The 20,253-nt window shown below is 44.4% G+C and overlaps 1 protein-coding gene across 1 annotated transcript; it reads left to right on the forward strand.

Moving 5' to 3' along the window:
• The first annotated feature begins 9,480 nt into the window (after positions 1-9,480).
• LOC136645225 (protein FAM200C-like) lies at positions 9,481-18,929 on the forward strand. The gene is made up of 4 exons (XM_066621463.1): positions 9,481-9,495; positions 10,261-10,392; positions 11,953-13,365; positions 18,825-18,929. Exons 1-4 carry the CDS (start codon positions 9,481-9,483, stop codon positions 18,927-18,929), a joined length of 1,665 nt encoding a protein of 554 aa, XP_066477560.1.
• The last annotated feature ends 1,324 nt before the right edge of the window (positions 18,930-20,253 follow it).

A 20,253-nucleotide genomic window follows, 5' to 3' on the forward strand; every position in this document is an offset into this window, starting at 1 on the left:
ACAGAATGCAAGTTTCATTATTCTAATGCAAACTTAGCCTGTGGGGAAACATCTTTGATCCTGGAAATAAGTCTGTAGCAGTTCTGAAGACTGTAAGGTTAGACAGGACATTAGGCTTCTCTGTATCCTTGCAGATTGAAAAACACCAAATCTATATGGGAAAACCAATCTTTGCGAAATCTCTGCTATTTTCTCTAAATGTTTTAAAACACAATAATATAGGGCATAAACAGAATAGCATATACTAAGTAGGCCATATTTGCAAATATTGACAATATGAATAAGATACAAGTGCACTACTGCTCTCTTGATGCTGTCCTTAGCGTGGGATTTGCTTGGTCCCTTTTTCCACACAAGGAAAGAGTGGGCAGTTGGAAGCATGCTGTTGTCTGCTTCATGGAAAGGTGGGTTGAAGGCAGCCATTAACTCAGCATGCCTTCCTTCAGTGTAGTGTGCCTTGAGCTGCTTTTTACTCCCACCCACCAGATGAATAGTCTGAGGCTAGCTGAGGCTTGCCAGTTGGGCCCAGGTAGAATTTGTTTTTACGTACATCTGATTGGTTGGTGGTGAGCAATTTTTCTGTCTCCCCCAGACTGTTGATAAGGGTGGTGCCTTTTACTAGGCAGGTTAGTTACAAATGGTACATGTAGTGTGAGAATAGGAAACTTTGGTGAGCACCTTGAGACAAGTGAAAGTTAGTGAAGGAGCCAGTGCCAATCTCCAGAGCTGTGATGCTCGGAGATGATGTGGCTGGTAACCACAGGGCTTGGTTTGTAAAGTCAACCTCAAAAGCTTTCTGGCTTGGGGAAGGCAGTGCCTCAACCCCATCTGGGGTTGGCATTGAAGTGGGAATTGGCAACAGATAGGTTGAATCTTTGTCTGTATGGGAATACTTGAAGGGAGAATTGACAGCTGCTTGAAATCTCCTCTAGAGTTGGTTCCTGCAGTAAAGGAGAGAGGAGTGTTTGTGAGATAGGACTTGCTGCAGGACTGCCAGATTGCTGACTGGAGCCTGGAAGAGTAGGTCATTTAACTCCTATTCCATGGTCAGTCGTAATATGGTTTTATTCTGATGCAATTATCAAATTGCTCTTGTTAACTTTTATTGTTTTAATTGAAATGTTGCTTTTGATGTAATGTGACTGCTTTACTGTTGCTTTGGGCACACATTATTATGAAAAAGTGAGTTCCACAGTTTTTGAAATGTTACTACTAGCAGTTTAGCTAAGTGAATCACAGTACTATCCTATGCATGCCTGTTCAGAATTAAGTTCCATTTTACTCAGTGGGGCTTACTCCCAGCTAAGCTTGCACAGAATTTCAGCCTAAATCCATGTTTCTTAGAGACGTGGGGGTTTCTAGCATCCCTCAATCCAGAGAAGGCAGAGTACACATAAAGCAGAACAAGGGACAAGTTTTCATCCCTATACTCTATTGAAACAGGCAGGATCACATCCTGTTACTCCATATTCAAACTCAAACATACTAACTCTTCTCAAATATATAGTCTGGATAGACCGAACGTGTGTGTGGTGGTGGGATTGTGGCAGTAAGCCCTCTTTCCAACCTATGCACTTTCAGTTCACTGTCTGATCATGCACATACTCACAATATGTGTGACCAGAACCCTCCTTGGGGATGGCAGATGTACTGTATCTCCACCTTGGCTGCAATACATTACTACCTCTCATGTGACATTCCATTTGTGGAGGGCGGATTTTGCAGAATATGTTTTGCTTGTATGAAAATTCAGCTATTTACTTCCTGAAAATGGATGCCGCTAAAACAGTATAATGGGCATGATAGGAATCCTGAAGCTCCATTTTCCCTTGATGCATCAATTCCATATCCAATCATTGCAAGTAATTATCTGTCTCAAGTTATACAAGCTCTTCAGTTTGGCTGAGGTCATCTATTGATAATTTATTTAGAAATCAAATCCTCTTGGGGGGATGGGAAAGAGAAGAAAAAGTTTTGAAATTAATTTTTTCCCCTTAACATCCCATGGTCATGAATAAGTATCTCTCATTTGCTGCAATTTCAATTCGAAAAGGTTTTTCCCTTGGGAATATGTTTACCTCTCATGGTTTGCTCCTGTGAAAATTGGTTTTTTAACTATACTGTAGGAACAAGCAATTTATAGTGCTACATTAAATTGTCCAATTTCTGCACCCCATCCTATTGTTCATGGCATTACTGCACAGACCATAATGCCGTTTTGTTTGAAAGGTGTGGAGGGCAATGTTTTAATGTGGTTTTATTCCAAGAAATGTTGTTCTGCTTTGGGCTGTAGAACAGTATGCTTAACTATAGAAAATAAAATAAAGAATGTCAGTGAAAAAGTGACCTGCTCTTAGTTAATACTTGGTAAAGTTTCAACCGTGAAAGACTTCAGACTCACAAATACCAACAGAGGCTAGTCCAGTCTTTTGTTTTATAGTAGGCAGTTCCTTCCAACAAATGAAACCAGCTGAAGTGGGTGACATCTCCAGATGATTCTCTTCTTCAGGTTGGATGCTTATGTATCTCATTGTTTACTCAGAGGTGATAATTTATGTGTTTGGTACCAGATGATTCCATGATCATAGCAATTGCAAAACAAAAACAGGAGCCAATTAGTTGGGGAGAACTAGTAGTAACAACTGCATCGCTACGATGGCAGTGTCTGCACGAAATCTGTAGACATCCTTTCAAACCTGTTCAGTTTGTGGGCAATATAACCTGTTTATGTCCCTTTAATCCTTGTGCTCCTTTAACTGTCTCTCTCTGCTAGAATTGTTATTGAAGCTCCTAGGAGCTATGCTGTAACACTAGGATAGTTTCCCCCCCGTTCGTGCTGTAAGAATAGACTACACACTGCTTTCCCAGTCAAGCCTTCTAGGCTAGACCTGTAGTTCCTCTCCTAAGAAGGCTTTAGTGGGCTATCCTGCCACATGTTTTCTATTCCCAAGGAACTGAGTAGTCTGTGGACTGATCAATGACCATAGTCCCCTGATTCCTCAATGCCTTACCTTATTCCCTCACTCTCTTGTCTCCCTAACTTGGGAGCAGGTGAGTTATACTTTCCTACTATAGTGTTGCTCCTGCAACCTCTTCATTGCCTCTGATGGCTTTCTGTTATGGACAGCTGTTTCACTAGATACACTAGACTAGCACTAGTCTCTAGCATTCCACTGAGATCAACAGAGATGCTGCCATTTCCACATATTGTTGAAATACATGCTAAGGCTTGTACAGCCCAGCCTACATAAATCTAAGGTGGTCCCATCTTCTGACAGCTGAACAGAAACCTACTCTCCCAGAAAACAGTGCCAGTTCACCAACTGCTAGTGGATATCATGTCTGCAAAGAAGCTCAAAAAAGAACTTGTGGCACTTCCCATATTCCCCTGAGATACGATTATAAGAATCACAGATCCACTCTTGGGGATAATTTTAATGCTCATCTTGGCTAAAGAATAATCTTTGGAGGGTTTCATCCTCTCACTTCATTAAGCAGCGTTTATACTTAGTTTTTCCTATTGAGAAATGTAAGCAAACAAGATGGTAATTTTGTTTTCAAATGTGCTTTGGAATCAAGACTACAATTTTATGCGTTCTTATTAAAACTTAAGTGATTAATACTAAAGTTTGTAGTTCTTAAAAGATTAGGCATTCAAAGTGCTTCTCAGCAGTCTATGCTAATTGGAAGCCCCCAGTGGCACTAAGAGACTCCTAAGCATATCAAGAGAGAGTTTAGACTGAATTACACAGAATTGGCCTGGGCTTTCAGGGTTCTAGTCTGGAAAAGAGCAATTATGAAAAGATGCTAATTGCTTAAAAATGAAAGTCATAATGGATTCTGAAGTTTGAGAAGTATAAGCAGGAAGATTAACAAGCATAGGTGAAAAAAATATAATTTGGTACCAAAATACTTTTGAGTGGGTGCAGAGCCAAGGTGACCCATGTTGGGTCATCTGACTCAGGAGGGGTGGATAGGATGAGGCGGCGGCTGCCATCTCTGCCCCCTGCTGGGTCTGATCCTCCCCTCCCTTCGCCCCGTTCTGCCCACTCCCTGCCTCTCCCAACCTTGAAAATACTCACCACTGGCCAGTGATGGAAGAGTGCCGGCTGGCCGTCCGCATGGTGCTGAGGCCCTGTGCCAACTGACACTGGTCCAGTGCCGGCGGCCCCTCCACTCGCCGTGGATATGCCTTATAGGTACAGAGCTAAGACTGGTTAGGACTGGGCCCCAAGTCTGTGAAAATAAATTGATATGTGCATTTCATGTCAATGGAAGTAAATACATTAGCTACATTTTATAAGAACCTCAGGCATAGGGAATAAGTAATTACAAAAGTGGAAAAGAGCACAGCACTCAGTTGGCAGCCATTTTACAAGCACTTTCTCTAGAGGCAGCCGTGACACAATCACACCAACAGACTGTGCCTGCCAGACCAGTTTAAGGTAGTGTGGGGGAGAGAGCGGAAGGAAGGGAAGGTAGGGGGAATGGGAGGGGATGTGTACTGGCATGCATGAGCTGTCTGGTCATGGGCAGGAGGTCTGGTCTAGAGGGTAGAGCCTCCATTTGCCTGAAGATTAACATCCACAAGGTCGCCAGTTCGAGGCCACCGGCACCGTGCGACCTTGAAGCAGCTGACAAGCTGCAGCTGAGCTGTTCCATCTGCTCGGAGCGTGGGAGGATGGAGGCCAGAATGTTAAACCAGATCGGAGTGTAACACCTTGAATGTGGTGGTTCTTGAAAGAGAGAACCTTCTTTCAATTTGTAAAAATCCCTGCGTGGATTTAATAAGCCTGCCTGTGTAAACCGCCTTGAATAAAGTCTTGAATAAAGACCAAGAAAGGCGGTATATAAATACTGTATATTATTATATTATTATTATTATCCTATCTCGCTTCTCATCTCCCAACATGCCCCCTTTCTCTTCCCTTCTCTCCAGAGAGGACGTTGGAGAAAGGTAGTAACAATTAAGCTATTTGTTGCTTTAAAAGGGGCAAGGGGCAAACTATAGGCTGCAGGAGTAGTGCAGGGCCATGGAAAATGATATTAGACCAGTTTCATCAGAACCTGGAAATTTCAGGTTGTTCAGGAAGTACAACTTTTGCTCTGAAGTCAAATATTTGGATGCAGAGAATATTTCACTACAGCACAGTGGCCTACTCTCAAGAGCATCCTTTTTTGTCTAGCCCTCCCAAATACGTAGTTTCCTACGCAATTTTCCTGTGCCATTTTCTTTTATTCTTTTTGCTATTCATTAGCTGACAAACAAAAATGCCAGAGAATGTGCATGTTTGAAATACGTTGGTTGTGGTTTATAATGCCGGAGAGTTGTTCTGATTTAAAACTTTCGGGGATGAAACTCTTGATGATTCCAATCTCAACTTTCCTTAGATGAGGATTGCATTTAAGAGAGCTCTGTGAATAAGCCACTTACTGACATTTGGCTATTGTAATGTTTTTTCAAGCTACTTGCAAGGAAATAATAATTTTCTAAGAAATTCATATAGAAAGCTTAATAACTCCAATGCATTTGCTGTTATGAACAAATGGCAGTTTGGGGGGGGGGGGGGAAACTGAACTGATGATAGACTGAAACAAGCTACTCAGGTGTTTTAATGTAATTTTTATGAAATATTTTGTCGCAATTATTAAACACAAAATGGGGGCCATAACAATTTGCCTTGAAACTGCGATTGTTTTCCCCACGCTGCTGTAGATAATTCTCTACAATTTTCTCCACATGTTTAGGATGACTACAAATGAAAGACATTGCTGCTGTTTCAGAGCCCTAGACAAAAAGCAATTGTAGAGTTTGACATATTTCAGAATATGTGTGATGAAAGCCCTGTTTCTTCCTCTCCCTTTTTTGCCTATTTTTCTGAATTTTGGGAGACTTTTAACTCCCCAGATGTTCCTTTGCAGCTTCAGCAGCCTAAGGAGCTGCTGACAACCAGCCTTTGCCCTTTGTTTGTTTGAAAATTGCCATCCCCAGACAACTGCCCATGTGCTGGTTGTAGATTTGTCCTGTCTGAAGAAACAATTCTGCCTAGAGATAGCCTGCACCTGGCTGCAAAGGGTGGGATGGAGTGACCAGATGGTTTCCACTCCCCCCAGTGAAGAGACAATGACATCATCAAGCTAAGTTCTTTTAAGCCCCAGCCCACTGGAACTGGGTGCGTACTACTGGTCCTGCCATGGATCCATAATGCTGGTACATGAAAGCACATCTGCTTACTCACCTGTAAGTGTAAAGGATCAGGAATCCTTGGACAAATGTAAGTCGGTACGGCTAAGGACCATTTCTAGCTAGGGAATGCTACTACCCTTGATCAGCCTGCCTTCTCCTTGGACTCTCTTTTTTTTCTGCCCTCTGGCAACAGGTTCTATCTAGTCATTAAGAAAATTCATAGATTTCTCAAGTTTGACTTATGTCTTTTGAACTCATGCCAAACTGAGAAATTTATAGATTTTGCTAATGACTAGATAGAATCTGTTGCCAAAGAAATAAAGAGAGTCCCAGGAGATGGCAGGCTGACCTTTGGAACTCTGGATATTTTATCCAAATCTGATTGTAACCAAACAATAAAGTAGCCCATTTTTTCACTAATCAAAATAATCAAATAGGCATCCCAATTGTACCTAAATTCCTGCACCTCCAGAGCACATGCTGCATCCTGTAGTGGCAGTCCTAAAAGTCTCCTCTGGGTAAGCCCTCGCTGCCCCACTGGGTCTACTCAGACCTGCACCAACTAGTGGAAGTCTGAGTGGAACCAGGCAGGTGGATTGAGGCCAGGATGTTGCTGCCAATACCGCCCTCTTCCCAGCCTCAATCTGCCCTCCTGTCCGCCCTGATCTTGGCCACATTCCTCCCCACGCTGTTCCACCCACTCCTCCATCCAGCCACCTGTGCTGACTTACTGGAACTTGCGGTTGTGGTCACGCCTCTGGTGCACTGCTGTGGCCACATGTTGCTTGTGGTGGCAGCTTGGCTGAGCTAAATGGTGTATCATCTTTTCCATCAGCCATAAAGGACCTTGCCCTGCTGGAATGTCAGTTCTGGCATTGCAAGGCTCCATTAGAATTGGGCCATTATAGTGCAAGCCCGTGCATGTCTATTCAGAAGTATGTCCCATTGTGGTAAATGGGACTAACTCCCAGGACTAACTTCTAATTAACCTGACAAGGTGGCGCAGATCCGAGCAGAATGGAGCAGCCAGAATGGAGCAGCTCTGCGCTGCCTGGGAATGGGAGCTAGGATCTGGCATAACTGCTGGGTCCTGACCCCACCTCCTACTCCTTGCCTGCCCACCCACGGGCGCACCCACCGCTGCCATGAAACACCTCCTCCCCCCCTCCTCAGACCCCTGCCCTGGCAGAGTGCGGCCAGCGCAAACTCACCTGTTGTTGCCACCGTGGATGCTGGATCTGGCCTCTGTGGGCTGATGCACTTGTATGCACCAGCGCAGAGGGAGGTGCAAATGTGCTTTACAGCATGTTGTGGCCCTCCTGGGCTAGCAAAAGGGACTTGTGCCGGCCTCTAGTTACTTAGCACACTGTTGAGTATACTCTTGTTGAATATTATTGCCAGCATGTGACAGCAAATGGCACACTCTGATCTAGGAATGCCATGGAAATCCACCAGATTCAATTCCAGACATGCAGCAGACAGTGATCCTAAACCAGCCTGTAAAGTTTACTATAAATAAATATTACTGGAAGAACAACATGACTGTTTTTCTCTTCGGATCTTACCTGAACTGTGGACGGTGCACTCCAGTGATCTGCTCCCCCTCTCAGACTCCATATTGAAATGATGTTCTCCCCCTTAGGAAAACAGTGTGTGGAGGGAAAGCTGTGTGTTGATACTGGGACATGGCTCTCTGGCAGGTTCCCAGTCAGTTATAGCCATGGACTCTGTGAATAGTTGAGGTAAGTTCTGAACAGGGTTGCTCGGCTAATCAGATATTATGGCCCCAACGTTCCAATTTCCATGGCTTTCCAGAACATGCATTTCACTTACGTTCTATTACTTCCAAGGTTTGATCCTTTTGAAACACTGCTTTTGGAGTTGGATATTTCTTCCTATCTTTCTCTATTTGCACAAAAATAGAACTCCCCCCCCCCACCTCCAAGACATATGGCTTCTGTCACTTTAACATGTAGTACAGTATTTCTTTTCGGTCTGTGCAGTGATGGGCAAGTCATCTGTTGAGCCTTGAACATGATGTTTTTAATGTTCCACAACAGTTGGCAAGCTGACAATGACAACAATGCCAGGTAAACATGTATTCCTTGAAGAGAAAGAAAAAACCATAACGCACAGCTCCAGATTTCCAGATATAAATGTACTTCCCTTAAATGCAATTTCTGAGGAAGTTTTTCCTCAGTCAGCAAAAGATTATTATATAAACACTGACCATATAAAGCCAAGAAGACGTGTCAAGGTCATACAGTCAATTCTCGTTCTAGCACAGGTCAGCTTTGAAGGGTCAGCCACAGAAAAATGGACCAAAAATGAATGGAATATTGTCCAAATTCCATTTAAATGCCTAGGGAAACAATTGTTCCATCTTATTTATAGATTAACTTTCTTGCAGAATAATTTTATTTTCTATAGAATATAAATGATAATGACATTTTGGAGAGCACTGCCCTGGAGCACATTCATTGTTTTGTTATTTAGATATATATCTTTGAAGAATCCAAAATGGGTGGTAGGGGTTGGTTTTGTATATTTTAGAAACTCTAACAACACCCACAGCCCAATCCTATAGAGGGCTTATGGCAACGAATATCTTTATCTACTGCTGTGAGTCCTCTAATGGTGGTGCAGCTGTCACACCGCTATCGTGTGCATGGTGCTCCCACCACATACAGACCCAGCCAATGTCAGAGCAGTCAAGGTGCTAGCAGCAGCAGATTTTGGACATTTTGGGGAGGTTAAGGGCAGGAGGGGGTGGATCCTGGTGAGAACAGCCCTGCTGGATCAGGCCATAGGCCCATTTAGTTCAGCTTCCTGTATCTCACAGTGACCCACCAAATGCCTCAAGAAGCACACGAGACAACAAGAGTTGCAGAAGACACCAAGAAGACCTCGGGCAGATACTGCTGCCCAAACGGCCCGTCCTGACCAAGGAATTGTCAGATAGAGGTTAAAAGAGAAGATGTTTCAGACCTAATTGGCAAATTAAAGATCAATAAGTCACCAGGACCTGATGGCATCCACCCAAGAGTTATTAAGGAATTGGAAAATGAAGTTGCTGATCTCTTGACTAAAATATGCAACTTGTCCCTAAAAAAGGCCAGAGGATGGGAGAATAGCAAATCTCACACCGATCTTTAAAAAGGGAAGGAGAGGTAACCCGGGAAACTATAGGCTGGTCAGCCTAACATCTATTCCGGGTAAGATGGTGGAATGCCTCATCAAAGATAGAATCTCAAAACACATAGATGAACAAGCCTTGCTGAGGGAGAATCAGTATGGCTTCTGTAAGGGTAAGTCTTGCCTTATGAACGTTTTAGAAATCTTTGAAAAGGTCAATAGGCATGTGGATGCAGGAGAATCTGTGAACATTATATATCCGGACTTTCAGAAGGCGTCACACAGTCCCTCACCAAAGGCTACTGAGAAAACTCCACTATCAGGGAGAAGGCAGGGAGAGGGCAAGGCAGGGAGAGGGCAGATTGGGAACTGGTTGAGGATGCCTGTTCGACACCCTGACCCTTGAGGTGCGGGGTGCCACAGGGTTCAGTTCTGTCCCCCATGCTATTTAACATCTACATGAAAACGCTGGGAGAGTTCATCCGGGGGTTTGGAGTGGGGTGCCATCAATATGCCGATGACACCCAGCTCTATCTCTCCTTTCCTCCAGACTCCAGGGTAGCGGTCGAGGGCATGGAGTGCTGTCTGGAGGCAGTGAGGATCTGGATGGGGCTAACAAGCTGAAATTAAATCCGGATAAGACAGAGGCTCTCCTGGTTCGGAAATCCTTGATGCAGGTGCTGGACTATCGGCTTGCGCTGAATGGGGTTGCACTCCCTCTGAAGGAGCAGGTCCACAGCTTGGGGGTCCACCTGGACTCGCAGCCGCTCCTGGATTCCCAGGTGGCGGCTGTGGCTAGGGGGGCCTTCACTCAGCTTCGGCTGGTGCGCCAGCTGCGGCGGTACTTAGATCGTGCAGACCTGGCCACGGTGATCCATGCCTCGGTGACATCGAGGTTAGATTACTGTAACACGCTCTATGTGGGGGTGCCCTTGAAGACGGTTCGGAAATTGCAACTAGTGCAGAATGCGGTGGCCCGTGTGGTTACTGGAGGTAGGCGAGTTGACTCTGACAGTCCGCTTCTCCAGCGGCTGCACTGGCTGCCCATTCGTTTCCGGGCCCAATTCAAGGTGCTGGTTTTGACCTTTAAAGCCCTATACTGCTCTGGGCCAGGGTATCTTAGAGATCGCCTACTCCCGTACAATCCGGCTCATCCTCTTAGGCAGTGGTCGGGGAACAGGGGTAAATTACCCCAAATGGGGTAAAAGTGAAAATCTGGGGGTAATGAGGAGGTTGCGGGGAGGTAGCGGAGGGAGTCAGCGCACCCGCTCTCCACCCGCTCCAGGGGGCCGGCAGCGGGCTGGTGCGCTGTGTGCACACCGCCCGCTGCCCTGCTCCCTTCCGCTCACCTTCAGATGCGGTGAGCGGAAGGGAGCAGGCGATACACTCAGGCTGTATCCACAGCCTGCGTGTATCGCAGCCGCCCGCTCTCTCCGCTCTGTGCGGGAGACTGGAGCTGCCCGGCGCTGTAGTGATGATGTCATCACACAGCGCCGGGCCGTCAGTGTCTCCCGCCGAGCGGACAGAGCGGGAGGAAGAAGAAAAGCCGCGCCGACCGACGTGGGATCGAGGTAAGGTGAGTATTGTTTATTTTTATTGGGGGCATCGTTGGGCTACCTATACTGGGGGGATCACCGGGCTACTAACTACCTATACTGGGGGGTCATCTGGCTACTGACTACCTATACTGGGGGGATCACCGGGCTACTAACTACCTATACTGGGGGGTCATCTGGCTACTGACTACCTATACTGGGGGATCACCGGGCTACTAACTACCTATACTGGGGGGTCATCTGGCTACTGACTACCTATACTGGGGGGTCATCTGGCTACTGACTACCTATACTGAGGCATCACTTGGCTACTGGCTACCTATACTGGGGCAGCTACACCTCTGTATGGGGGATTCTGTTGTATGCAAAAGACTTGCGAAGATACTGTCCTCCGGGGGGGGGGGGCAAGTTGAAAAGTTTGCTAGGGGGTGTGCTGTTTGGAGGAGAGGGGTCGGGGGGCCTGGTGGTCATTGTCATCATGTGCAGTCCAAAGTGGGGTGCTGGACCTGAGGGTGAAGTGTATGACCTGGTGCTTAACACAGCTTTAACAAATGCCAAATTTCTGTGTCTTGCACCCCCATCAGGGTCCATCTCCTGTACTGCCGCTGCACTGCTACTGAGAGTCCATCTCCTGTACTGCCGCTGCACTGCTATTGTGGGTCCATCTTCTGTCTGCCAAGTCTCCACCGTTCTGTCCTGTCAAGGTATGAGCAATGGCTACCCACTCTAGCTCTAACTACATGACCTTAAGCCTGGTTTGTGCACCACCTACAAAAAAGCCCCCCAACTCTGCCTTGGCTGTCTCTAGCAAGCACATCATTGCCAACACCACTCTGCTAGCCATTGATAATGATGATGATAAAATCCTCTGTGAGATAGCAAAAATATAATGCAACTTGCTAGGCACGTTGGACACCTAACTACTCACTATATACCACCCCATGGCTGGTGTGCAATGTGTTCCAGTAAAAATAATGCACATCTTTATTAAATTTGGTGCATCCTGCTAATTCGGTACACAGCCTGTCAGTCAGGGTTACAACTTTTCCAATCATTGTCTTTTTCACCCTTCAGATGACATCAATTAGAAAAAGAATATACCAGGAAGAATTCCTTGATTATGGGTTTACCCAAATTGACGACAAAGGAATAATGAAACCACAGTGTGTTGTTTGTTTGAAAGTACTGACTGCAGAATCTTTGAAAAAGAGTCAATTGAAGAAACACTTGGATAATTTGCACCCACATCTGGCTTCAAAACCACGGGAATATTTTGTCAATTTGGAAATGTCTGTCAAAAGACAAAGATTGGACAGCAGCTTTAGAGGTACATTCAGTCAATGTTCAGCATCCAAGGCTAGCTTTGAAGTGGCCTGGTTGATTGCCCGAAACAAAAAACCTTATACTATTGGTGAGGATTTGGTTAAACCAGCAGCTTTGAAAATGGCAGAGATTATGTGTGGTCAGAATGAAGCCAAGAAACTAAATTGTGTGCCCTTGTCTGCAAGAGTTGTTAAAGAAAGAGTTTCTATTTTAGCAAAAAATGTGAGGCAACAAGTTATTTCCTCAGTAAAAGAGAGTAAATACTTTGCTATTCAGCTAGGTGAGACTACGGATGTTAGTAGTAATTCTCAGCTGATGGTATATGTCCGCTACAAAGGTTTACATTTAATTGAAGAGGAATTGTTGTTTTGTTCTCCTCTTGACTTGCGATCTCGTGGAATTGATATCTTCAATAAAGTTAATGAATACTTTAATGACGTCAATTTAAAGTGGGAAGACTGCCTTGCTGTGTCTGTTGATGGAGCTCCAGCTATGTTGGGTCATGTTAATGGTTTTGTGGCTTTTGTGAGAGAGAGAAACCCAAAAGTTGAAGTAAACCACTGTATTATCCATCGCCAGGCTCTGCTTGTGAAACATTTGGAACCTACATTAGAGGCCGTCATGCATGATGTTATGAAGATTGTCAATGTTGTCAAAGGACATGCACTAAACACGCGATTATTTCGTGAATTATGTAAAGCTGGTGATGCTGAATATACAGACCTACTTTATCATACTGAAGTGAGGTGGCTCTCACGTGGGAATGTTCTGAACCGAGTGTGGGCTCTCAAAACTGAACTTGAAAGTTTTATGGTTGAGCAAAAGCATGTTCTTGCAGAGAAGTTTACAAACCCCTTGTGGGTTGCACATCTTGCATATTTAGCAGATATGTTTGAGCATGTTAATGTATTGAACAAAGAATTGCAAGGAAAAAACATAAATATAATTTCAGCCAGAGAAAAGATTTCTGCATTTGGATCAAAGCTTTCATATTGGAGGCAAAAAGTTGAACAGAAAAAGATAGCTACCTTTTCAACGTTAGCTTTGTTCTTGGAAGATTGTGAAAATATTACTTTTGAAGACATCAAGGATACAGTTATAAGGCATCTTACTAAACTCAAAGAGCGGTTCTCTGATTACTTTCCAGATCTTGATTCACATGCTGTCAGTTGGATTGTAGACCCCTTTAAATGTGAAATTTGTGCTGTACCAGAAGAGCCTCAAGGGTTGGCAGAGTCACTTCTTGAGCTTCGATGCAGTAATGAAGCACAGATTGCATTTGAAAACAAAGCAGATCTTTCACATTTTTGGATGTCAACACCTGCAAAGGCCTTCAAAATTGCACATGAGGAAGCATTCAAAAAGTTGCTGCCTTTTGCAACAACCTACCTTTGCGAACAAGGATTTTCCACTCTTACGAACATAAAAACAAAGACAAGAAATCGATTGGACCCGGAAGACTGTATCCATATTGCTCTGACATCAAAATGTCCCAATATTGATGATCTCGTATCCAAGATGAAGCAACATCATTTCTCCAAAACCTGAAGTTTTCAAGTAAGTTGAAGCTTTCAAAGTAATTTTAAATACAGTATTTGAATTCAAAATGTTATTGGATGTATGATTTCCTTACTTTCAAATCAAGGGGGTAACGTCTGCGTTTATAAATTTTTTGGGGGGTAAGAGGTAAAAAAGTTCCCTGACCCCTGCTCTTAGGTCATCAGAGAAGGCCTTTTTGCAAGTGCCGCCACCTAGGGAGATATGTGGGGCGTCGGCAAGAAATAGGGCCTTCTCAGTAGTGGCACCAACGCTATGGAACTCCCTTCCCCTTGACTTAAGAATGGCTCCCTCTCTTGAAATTTTTCGGCGAGGCCTGAAGACCCTTCTGTTTAAACAAGCCTTCTGAGTTCTCGGCCTTTTTAAACATCTTTTTAACATCTTTTAATATTTTTTACAGGCCTGAGTCTTATGATTTGCTGCTGCTCTATGCTCTTTTTTACCTAACTATTTTTTGTCTGACTGCTGTTTTTATGATATCTGTTAATATGTTTTTATTTGTTTTAAACTATGTTTTTAAGCTGTTTTAACCTGTTGTAAGCCGCCTTGAGTCCCTTCGGGGAGAAAGGCAGGGTAAAAATAAAGTTATTATTATTATCCCAACAAGAAAATATTATGATGCGAGCCCAGGAAAAATGTAGTATTCCAACAATAGCCTGCTCCCACCTCCCAAAAGGGGTAAACTCCTTGAGCTGTGAAAGTTATTCCAGAGTAATAAACTCTGGAAGATCTGACTGTCAGAATGATTGCAAGGTTTGTCTTTTGTCTGCAGCTCTTTATTTTTCATACTTGCAGTCCAAAGGGAATCTGCTGTGTCTCTATCAGTTGTTAGAGAGAGCTATCTCTTCTCACACATTCTCATTATTATGCACAGTGCACATAGCATAAGAGCATTTGTAATGACCTTCAGATCCCGTGTTGTACATTTCCTTGCCAATAGCACAGTCTCTTGGAAAGCTGCCATCTTTGCGCATACATTACTTAGATTTTCTGTTACACATAGAGATGCAGCAGCTGCGACCCCAGAGGCTTTACAACCCAGGAGAGCTGCTCTGCAAAGTTTATTGCATCTTCCAATTGCATATTGCATCTTCAGGTAGGATGGCACCCTACCTGAGGAACCTTAGGTGAGATGAGTGGCATGAACATGGTACATAGCCCTACTGCACAAAAGTTATGGAAATTGGATGCCATTGCATGCTCCAATAAAAATTGTGCCATCTCACCCATCTAGGATGCTGAAAGGCTCCCTGCAACAGCCCAGATAAAGATTAAAGAGACCTTCTTTGCATTCTCACACAGTCTGCAGCTTTAAGTCAGCTTTCTAGCCTGAACATTCCTGCTCTTAGTCCATTGTTGCCTCTACTTTGCCTTTCTCCTACATCTCCTAAAGTCATGTTGCTTGCCCATAAATGTTCCATCATGACAGCATCTCTTGGGAGCTGCATGCAATTCTACTGCCTGTGTTTGCAGAAAGAGAGAGAGAGAATTATGAGGAACATGTTGCAGTTCCATTTTCAAAATTATTTCTGTTGTCCCAAAGAATAAAACTTTATTTCAAAACAGGAGAATGTAATCTCCTCCAGTGCTACAACATATCCACCACACCCTATGCATGCTAGTAATGCATGTTTATTTCTAGCTAAATAAATCTCACTGTTTTCAATCGGGCTTATTCTCAGGTCAGTGAGTGTAGGATTGCAGCCTTACAGTGTGATTTTATGCTGTTTTGCTCATTTCTAGGGGCTTGTACGGGGTGTCCTCCCAGCATTGGCCACTCATTGCACTGCACCTGCACCAGCCCTGTTCAATTCAAGCTGGTGACTTTCCTCCTCTGGTTGCCAGTGTCTCCTTAGACATTCCACCGATGATACACACAGATGACTTGCAGGCTTTATGGCGATGACACGTGGATGTCATAAATGCAGATGATATGCTGACTTCATGGTGATGACACACAGATATCATGCTGCCGTCAGGATGCTGCTCCATGGATAACAGGCATTGTTGGTGCTTGCATGGACACTGGGGGTATTACTGAGAAGGACTGTGCCAGAATTGCTTTGCCAGGACATGATTAGCCTTTGGCTGTTATAGCGCTGTTGGCTTCGTGTTGCCAGGATGGGCTTACTGTATGATGAACATTATACCAGTTCAGAATGAGGGCAATGCTTTCTGCTTTAATTCTAACCCTGTAAAAACTTTCATAGGACAGTTGCCATGACTGCAGTTAACAACTCATCATTCATTAAATTTGAAACTGTGTTAAGGAATAAACACATCAAAATATAAACAACTAAAAATGATCAAGCAGTAGAATGTTCACATCATAATCTTATTCTAACAAATATTCAGATCAAAACAAGTTGAGAACACACATCACAGCAGCTACTTTGACCCTCTTTATAATTTCTCATAAATGCTTTCATACTTGGTGACGTTTTTGTAGATGACTAACAGCCCAGTCCTGAGCTTCCCGGCACCCGCTGGAGCAGTGGCACCAAAGTGGCTACTGCTGTATCCAGCGGGCACCGGGAAGTAGCTGCAGGTCTCCTTGGGGAAAGCCCCAAGGCCCTCAGTGGGGTTTCTCAAGTCTGCACCAACTATTTTGCTGGCACAAACCTGAGAGACTCTGTGCCTTCCAGCTCAACATGGAGTTCTGGATAAAGCAGAGCAAAGCAGAGCTCTGCTGATCCTGCCCCATCCCACCCTGTTTCCTCCCCCCACTCTTATTCCACCTTCCCCCCCCCCCCCACCCCAGAGACCATACCACCTCCTGTCAGTTGCTCTCACCCCCAGCTGCAGCATGTCCTCTGCCTGCCAGCTCTGGGCTCTGGCTCCATTGAGAACTTGATTGTTATATGTACAAAAAGAGCAAATTCCTCAAAGGACATTAGAAGCAATTACTAATTAGCCAGAATTCTTCAATAAACCACTAAGAAATTCCACTCATGGTACTTTTTGGAATGAGGAATGGAGAAGGTTCATATACATGGTTCATATGGTTCTTATGCATGAGTTCCTGCTCCCATAGTATATGAGGGTACCACTCTGTCATGAAAGTTGAGCATGTGGCTACCTGGAGACATAGCAAATGGGCATGTCATTGCTGGATGTCATTGCCCATCGGTGTCATTCTGTTCATATTTACAGATTTCAGAAGAATTTTATGTGAAGGGGGCTTAGTGCATATGGATATATGAGTAGGTATTAGAAAGATCACATTTAAATGAAGTTGAGATACTGCTGGTTGTGTGAAAAGTAGAAGTGTATTTCTAGAAGTGAGAGGCTCATATCAACTTCATGTTTTCTTTGAATAACAAATGCCAGACAGGCATGATTAAACCTGAAATAAAATTTTGCAAATTTCAAAAGTCTGCCTCAAAATATGATGCCCACTTTAGGGAATACATGCTATTCCTTCACTGCCACTTCGTGGCATGCTCCTTATCCCATCCCACCATCACATGAGGCAGGGGTAGGAAGATTACTGCACCCTATTTGGTTTGGTGTTGGGTGGGTAGGACATTTGTTGGCTGGCGAACACCACTAGCTATCTGTGTACCAGTTCAGATTCACCTTATCTCATAATTTCATGTCTTGCTCAATGTTCATTATTCAAATCTATTATTCTGTCTGAAGCAAGTGATATGATTATAACCTATAGCCATGAGTAGCCAAGCGGATGTGAGCTATTGATGTGGAAATTATTTGTGGAGGATTAGTTAGTCTTCCACTGTAACCCTCATGTTGTGAGTTTCAGATTGATTGTAGTTAATCCTAAGGCATAATAATTGACCATAAGATTCTTTTTCTGTTTGTTTTCCCATCAGTGAAGAAAGGACTACATTAACAGCATCTAGACTGTAGTGAAGTTTTTAACCATCTTATTTTAGCCAGGTTCAACTTGCACAGCAACAGGGGTTAGGACATAAGGAACATATCTTCTTGGTTCCTATTCTGTGTATAATTATCCCTGAAATTGTTTTGCTTGCAAATTAAGTTCTTCACATCCTTCTGTACAGGGCTTCTACAGATTGCCTGAACAATGAGTCCAGACAGCCGCAGACCTCCGCAGCCCCGCACCTGTGGCAGAGCTCTGCAATGGTGCCCCCTGTGGGCTATCGTCACCCCCCCTGCACAGATATCTGCCCCCCCTCACCAGAGGCTCATGGAGCCTCACACGACCTCCAGCCACACTGAGGAGACCTCTGTGAGGTTCCCCGGCACTATAAACTGTGCTTCTGGCAAACCAGAAGCACAGTTTCCACCCCCGTCGGCATCCTCAGAGAGGCTTCCGTGGGGTCCTAGCGGCTGGTGCCTGGGGCATTTGCCCATGTCACTGTATGGTAAGCACGCAACTGAGTCCAGAATGCAAAAAGGTCAACATGATATTAAAGGTGGTATATAAATCTGTAAAGTAGTAAGAACAACTTGAGGGTTATCCCTCAATATGAATATTTACCAGTAGAAATTTTACATTTCTGATAATACATAGTTTATCACGTCATTTTTAATTTCACTGTAGAGAATCTGTTTAAAAAGACACTTAAGAATTGTTGCCTTTAGATTATAACAGGTTTGTTTATTGACATTTTGGAACACATCTTGACTTCTTACAAAATGCTATCAGCAGGGAAGGATTTATACTTGTTTGTTCTTATCTATGTAAACACCAGTTGGTTGGGCATCAAAAGAATCCATCCTGTCTTATGTCAGGAGCTAAGCTGATCAGGTGAGTAATTGGAGCTGACTTGCTTAATGGGGGGCAGCCCAATCCTGAGCTGCCTGGAGCTGCGGGACCTGGTGGCTCCACAAAGGGTTCCCGCCGGATCCAGAGCCTCCCATGCTACTGCGAGAGGCTCCTCGGGAGAAGGGGACATTTGCCCCCTTCCCCCGGGTAAGGGAAGCAGCCCCGCAATGGGGCTACTCATTTTAGTGGTGACTGTTTGGATCCGCCTCTCCCCCGCCCCCAGAACGTCACCCCCACGCCCCCGACCACGCCTCCCCCTCCCCGGTATGTCTCCCCCATGCTCCTGACCACGCCCCCATTTCCCGTTCCGCAGCCTGGCGATCACAGAGACCGCCGAGCCGTGGAATGCGGGTGCCCGCTGCGCGCTGGCTCAGCACTGGCCGGAGCTGAACCAGCTCCGGTGGTAGCCCGGCGGTAAGCCCTGCAAACGTGCCTTACAGCACATTTGCGACTGTGGTCCGTGCCGCAGTGGCATGGCATGGACCACAGGATCAGGCTCTGCAGTAGTTCTGAAGATGAATATTATTACTTGGGGAGGGGGGGGCCTGGCTTCATTAAGATGCCAGTCAAAAACTGGCTTGAAGCCGCATGCTAGTTTCCATCATAGCTGTTAAGCACATCTTATTAATTAGGAAATGTCTTTCTGGAACTGATATGATGTCTGTTAAGTACTTTGGCATCCAGGAGAAATGAGAATTCTGTTTAAGGAGACTGTTGAACATAGGATTTCTAGGTCTCAGAGGACTGAACTTCATGTTTTGCTTTCATAAGTTTAAAAAAAGTGATGGTCAAATTGGCTTCTGTTTACATTGTTGAATTATTCTCATGCCTCAAACGGCCTGTCCTTTCCATTAATCATTTGTTAATATTTCAATTAAAATGGAATACTGTTAAAGTGCATTCTCTTTGTTATTCATGTTGAGGTGCTCTTTTTCTATGTTGCATTTATATACCTTCCTTTCTCCAAGAAGCTTAGGAAAGCACACAATGGTCTCCCCCCTCCCCCTTTATCCTTGGAGTTTTTCTGTGAGGTAGATTAGGCTGAGAGATAGTGATTGGCCCAAGGTCATTCAAGAAGCTTCATAGCTGTAAAGAACTGAATACAGATCTTCCAGGACCTAGTCTAACCATCATACTGCACTGATTCTACTTTTAAGTCTTTAAAGATTTTCAGAGATTTTTAAATCCCAGCACAAAGAGAATCACACATGCTAGCCTCAGTGGTACACTTGATTACAGATATGGACTGGGAGAAAAGTGGACAGTGAATTGCTATTGATGACAATTCTCCATTATTCTTTGACATAGTTGAAAGGATCAAACATCACCATGTGGCTGACTGCATGGAGGAAATTATGCCCACATACCACCTTTGTGACTGACAGGCAGAAGTGTTGCCAGTTGGGTCTGAAATGGTGAGAAGCACCTTGGAAAAATTCATTGAAAGAAGCTGGTTGACACTATGAATTTTTTATGTGACATTTTTGTTGAAACACTACCAGTTTTCCTCCAACTTTAAACCTGTGTGCCATTGCTACTTTAATTAGTAACTAGGGGTGACTCCAGGTGTTGGGGTGCCCTGGGGCAAATGCCCCAAATTACATGCTCTCCATTCTTTGGAAAGCATGCATGCCCACCAATGACCTCTTTATGGTGTCTGGAAACTTGGCAGGTGCAGGTCCTCTTAATGTCACCACTGGCAGCTACAGCATCAGCAGTGAAGGAGGTCTTTGACCTATATG

Source organism: Tiliqua scincoides, chromosome 3 (genome assembly GCF_035046505.1).
Source record: "Tiliqua scincoides isolate rTilSci1 chromosome 3, rTilSci1.hap2, whole genome shotgun sequence".
Classification (NCBI taxonomy): Eukaryota; Metazoa; Chordata; class Lepidosauria; order Squamata; family Scincidae; genus Tiliqua; species Tiliqua scincoides.

Coding starts and splice junctions, on each gene's coding strand:
- LOC136645225 (XM_066621463.1), top strand. Junction 10,393..11,952: donor GTTTCCGGGCCCAATTCAAG/GTGCTGGTTTTG, acceptor TTCACCCTTCAG/ATGACATCAATTAGAAAAAG. Junction 13,366..18,824: donor CAGATCTTGATTCACATGCT/GTCAGTTGGATT, acceptor CCCGTTCCGCAG/CCTGGCGATCACAGAGACCG.